Source organism: Pinus tabuliformis, chromosome 7, assembly GCF_031772625.1.
Source record: "Pinus tabuliformis cultivar Carrire ecotype Pingquan chromosome 7, CPIR1, whole genome shotgun sequence".
Classification (NCBI taxonomy): Eukaryota; Viridiplantae; Streptophyta; class Pinopsida; order Pinales; family Pinaceae; genus Pinus; species Pinus tabuliformis.
In genome coordinates, this window is record NC_142293.1 from 612,147,512 (window position 1) to 612,152,145 (window position 4,634).

Consider the following 4,634-nt stretch of genomic DNA (forward strand, 5'->3'; position numbering starts at 1 on the left):
TCCTGTCGCGAGTCTTCACAAATTCCAAGTGAAATATGTTCACACTATTTGAATAATCTAATGTAAGCTTGCTTCTCGGCTTTCAATCTGTTTAATTAACATTTTATTTTTAAGTAGTTTTAAGTTACCACTCACGGAAAGAATTGGATGTCCTGTTTTTGAATGACGGGATTTGACTTCCTTCCACACGACCAATGGATGTTGTTTTATGCGTGAACTTATGAAAGCATTCCTTCCGCATAGAGTAGGACCAGGCTTGGGAGGTACTGTCATATTTGGAGTTGGGGGTGAGATATCATTGCCACCATCTAAGGATCGAACAGGATCCTGAATGATCCTCATAGTCGAACCCCTGACCACATCTGACCTCGCCGCCGTCGGATCCCTTTGAACCCCATTCGCTTCTCCGCTTCCAACTTCCTGCCCATCTTCCTGCTGCTCTTCTCCTTACCCTGCCCTCTCCTCTTCCCCAGTCACCGGATCGAACCTCGTGCGTTGCTCTCGCCTCGCCCTCCTTCAGGATTTCCACCCTGCGGGCACAACGAGGAGACAAAGATCGCAAAGGCTGCGCGCAATACCGAGGGTCTGTTCGAAATCCCAGCGGTCAGCAGTTCGAATCCTGCAAATGAACGGTGGCGGAGTGCGTTGCGAAGCTTGTAAGTTTCTGAGAAGGAAATGCGTGAAAGGCTGCGTATTTGGTCCATACTTTGGCTATGATGAGGGCGCGGTGCATTTCGCCGCAGTTCATAAATTTTTCGGGGCGATCAATGTATCGAAGCTTTTATTGCATATCCCTACACCCCAGCGCTGGGAGGCAGCTGTTACCATATCGTACGAAGCACAAGCTCGAGTCCAAGATCCCGTCTATGGCTGTGTTGCGCACATTTACGCCTTGCAGCGACAGGTATTTAAATGTTCACTGCTCATTGTGAAACATATATTAATTGTGTATATATCAATACCGTCTGCAGATCCCTTCTTTAATGTTCTTTTAAATTTGCAAACATCATTTCTCCAAGTATCTCAGATCCATTCTTTAATGTTCTTTTAAATTTGCAAACATCATTTCTCCAAGTATCTCTCATCTCAAGATATCTGTAATACAGATAAATTTATTACAGGTTGCGAGTTTGCAGGCAGAGCTTGCAATCGTGCATGCACAACTGGCGAGTCGCATGTCGTCCGGATCAGCATCGACTTCGGCGAATTTTCATACCATGTCTTGTTCATCGGACAGTCAACATCCACGTCATTTCCCTGCACACCTCTCCCTGCCATATCAACCAATCCCACAGTCCTACAGCGCTCTCCTCTCTTGTGTCAGGAAGGAGAAACTCTGTGATTTGGACTGCAAGTTTCCCAGGTCTATCCGCCATAATTCGTCGCCACATATGGAGATCCTCCAAAGACACGGAAATCAAGAGGAAAATGGACAAGATAGCGGAGAGCTCCAGGATCTGTTCCATACTCTTATTCGGAGAGGTTAGGATATTCGAATAATTTCAATAGGCCAATGTCCATATTTTGGAATAAAATTTGTAAAAATTTAATTTATTTACAAATTAAATATTGAAATTCATGAGTAGTTGTAGAAATTTTATTTATTTACAAATTAAATATTGAAATTGATGAGTAGTTGTAAATACTGAAATTTATTTTGAAAATAGTTGTTATTCTGTTTTTTAATGTTTTTAATGAAATTGTAGTTGTTATTTTCTTTTTTAATGTTTTTAATGAGATTGTTTGATTAAAAATATATTATATGAACCAGAATAATAAAAAGCTAGTTATATTTTTTTGAACATGGGATATTAACAAGTCACACTAGTGTAATAACGTTTATTTAGGGATTAAAAGTTTTTATGGTACTGGTGTAATTTTTTATGGTTATAGGATTGTCTGTTTCAAGTTAAAGTTTTTAAATTTTAATTTAATTATCAATATTTATTAGGTGAATAGTGGGGATTTAACTTTCACGGAATATTTCAAGGAATATTCTAAAATATTGATAGTATTAGAAGTTGAGATTTATCTTTAAAGTAGTTATTTTTTTTTGTCTTTAAATTGATTAATTAAAAAAATATCATATGAACAAGTATAATACTTAAGTGAATTTATGAGTTTTTCAGTATGAGGTCTTGATATATTGTGTTATTGGTTAATAATATTGTAACAAAACATATTTACATATTAAAAATATTTATGGTAAAATAGAAATAAATATTATAATTAAAAATTTTATTCAATATTTTAAAAATATATATGTTTAATATATATATAATAATTAAAAAAATTATAATTAGTCAATTTGTATGATTTTTTTTTAATATATTTTTTTAATTTAAAAATATATATATAATAAAATAAATATTTAAATATTTATTAGGATTAATATCTCTCCACGATCACGAGCCATTTAATATACATAACTTTACTAGTTTAAATTACAATTAAATTTATTTTCATTAACCTTTTCAACTAGATGGCTATAATTTTTATGAAATACTTCATTCATTGTTCTAATTATAATGGGGAATTTGACCTAGAAATAGTCCACCCATTCATTTAAATACATTTAAATAGTAATAAGGACATAATTATAAAATTAAGTTACCGGATAATGTTCCCTATCATGTTTATATGAAGTGATTATTTTATATTTTTATATTATTAATCAGATGTATATTAAACATGTTTAGTGCAATTTTAGTATTAAGTATATTTAGCGTAATTCTAGTGTTAACTGATTAATGGTTATAAATAAAAAATAAATTTTAAATTTTGTTATGTTTTTTCAAATTTTTATTATAACTTAAGTTATTAAAATTCTATTATTACGTTGTAAGGTGTTTCCCTCTGAAAAGAATTATCTTTTTGTCCACTTGTCATCGCCATGCCCCATTAGATTATATGTTAGACAATTAGAAAGTGTTTAGTCATTTGATCAGAAAAAGGTAGTTGCGAAAAAGGTAGTTGGAAAAGAAGAGTTATTAACCCTAACCCATCACTCCCAACGATTTTGACTTTTCATCTTTGATTCAAGAAACGAGGCTCACAGGAAATTGACGAGTAAATATTGTTCCATCCCTCTCGCACTATTTTGACTTCGCATCGTCGATTGCAGACAGCAGGGCCAGGTAAACCCTTTCCACAACAGTGGTCCTTTTGCACAGCAGGGGGTCAGTTAAACCCTTGTGTTTTTCTGCCTCAGGTTCATCTTATATTCAAGAAATGAGGCTCCCAGGTGGTCGAGGAGTAAACATTGTTCCATCCCTTCCATAGTTTCGACTTTGCATCATCGATTGTAGACAACAGGGCCAGGTAAACCCTTTCCAAAACAGTGGTTTTTTTGCGTAGCAAGGGGTCAGTTAAACCCTTGCATTTTTCTACCTCAGGCAGCAGGGGTCCAGGTAAACGCTCAGCACAACAATAGTTTTTCTGCATCATTGCATCAGTATCACCAAATTTCATTTCTTTATGTATCCTCTGTTCTTTGTTTTTTGGGTCAACATTTTTTGATAGATAATATTACACCAAACTAGTAGGTTGGGTTGTGATTTAGTTGTGAATAGGTGTGAATTTACGAAAACTGGTCCAGATTCAATGCTAATTGTATTCCTGTATGGGGTTTAATTGAGAAATCCATCTGAAGTTGTGAATTTTGGGGCATTGTTGCTAGGTCTCCCAACAAATCCCGCATCAGGGCAAAGATACTTTATGTCATAGGCGGCCGACGAGTAAACATTGTTGCATCCCTTACGCAGTTTCGACTTCAAGTCGTTAATTGCAGGTAGCAGGGGCCAGTTTAACCCTTTCCACAACAATGGTTTTTTTGTGCAGCACGGGGTCGGTTAAACCATTGCCACAACATTAGTTTTTCTACCTCAGGCAGCAGGGGGCTAGGTAAACCCTCAACACAACAATATTTTTTCTACCTCGTTGCATCAGTATCACCAAATTCAAGAAGAAGACACTCTTCATGGCTGCAACGCAAGGTTTTGACTTCACGTCGTCGAATGCAGGTAGCAGGGGGCTTGGCAAACCATTGCCACAACAGTATTTTTGTTGCCTCGGGCAGTAGGGGGCTAGGTAAACCCTTGACAAAATGATAGTTTTTTTGCCGAGTGTCACCAAAGTCAAGAAGAGGATACTCTTCATGGCTACAATGGACCATATTTCCTGTACCTAGTATGCATGACCTCCGAAAACTGAAAGGTTCCTATCAGACCTAGTTTTAGCTGGCTCTATGTTAGTTTATGTGACGAGAATATTGTTAGATGGAATTTCATTATGTCGAGATAGAGATGAGCCCAAAGGTGGAAGGCTGTGCAAGTCATTAATTAGGTTGATATTATTTTTGTATTTAGGCAACAATAGGCATGGGGGTATCGGACGAATGCCTGAGTTTGTTTCAAGAGCTAAAGAGGAAGAAGGCGCATTGTTACATTGTGTTCAAATCAATGAGAAATCCAAGAATGTGTTGGTTGATAAAACTGGGGGGGCTGCAGAAAGTTATGAGGATTCGACAACATCCCTTCCTAATAACGACTGCAGATAATGAGTGTTTGATTTCGATTATGTGACTGTGGACAGCTGTGAAAAGAGTAAGATATTCCTCATTTCCTGGTTAGTAT

General features: G+C 36.3%; 1 protein-coding gene across 1 annotated transcript; it reads left to right on the forward strand.

Annotated features, from left to right (window-relative positions):
• The first annotated feature begins 625 nt into the window (after positions 1 to 625).
• LOC149248918 (LOB domain-containing protein 33-like) lies at positions 626 to 1,487 on the forward strand. Its single transcript, XM_089456136.1, has 2 exons — positions 626 to 904; positions 1,122 to 1,487. The coding sequence occupies exons 1-2, from the start codon at positions 626 to 628 to the stop codon at positions 1,485 to 1,487; spliced, it is 645 nt and encodes a 214-aa protein (XP_089312262.1).
• The last annotated feature ends 3,147 nt before the right edge of the window (positions 1,488 to 4,634 follow it).

Coding starts and splice junctions, on each gene's coding strand:
- LOC149248918 (XM_089456136.1), top strand. CDS start 626: ATGAACGGTGGCGGAGTGCGTTGCGAAGCTTGTAAGTTTCTGAGAAGG. Junction 905..1,121: donor TTTACGCCTTGCAGCGACAG/GTATTTAAATGT, acceptor AATTTATTACAG/GTTGCGAGTTTGCAGGCAGA.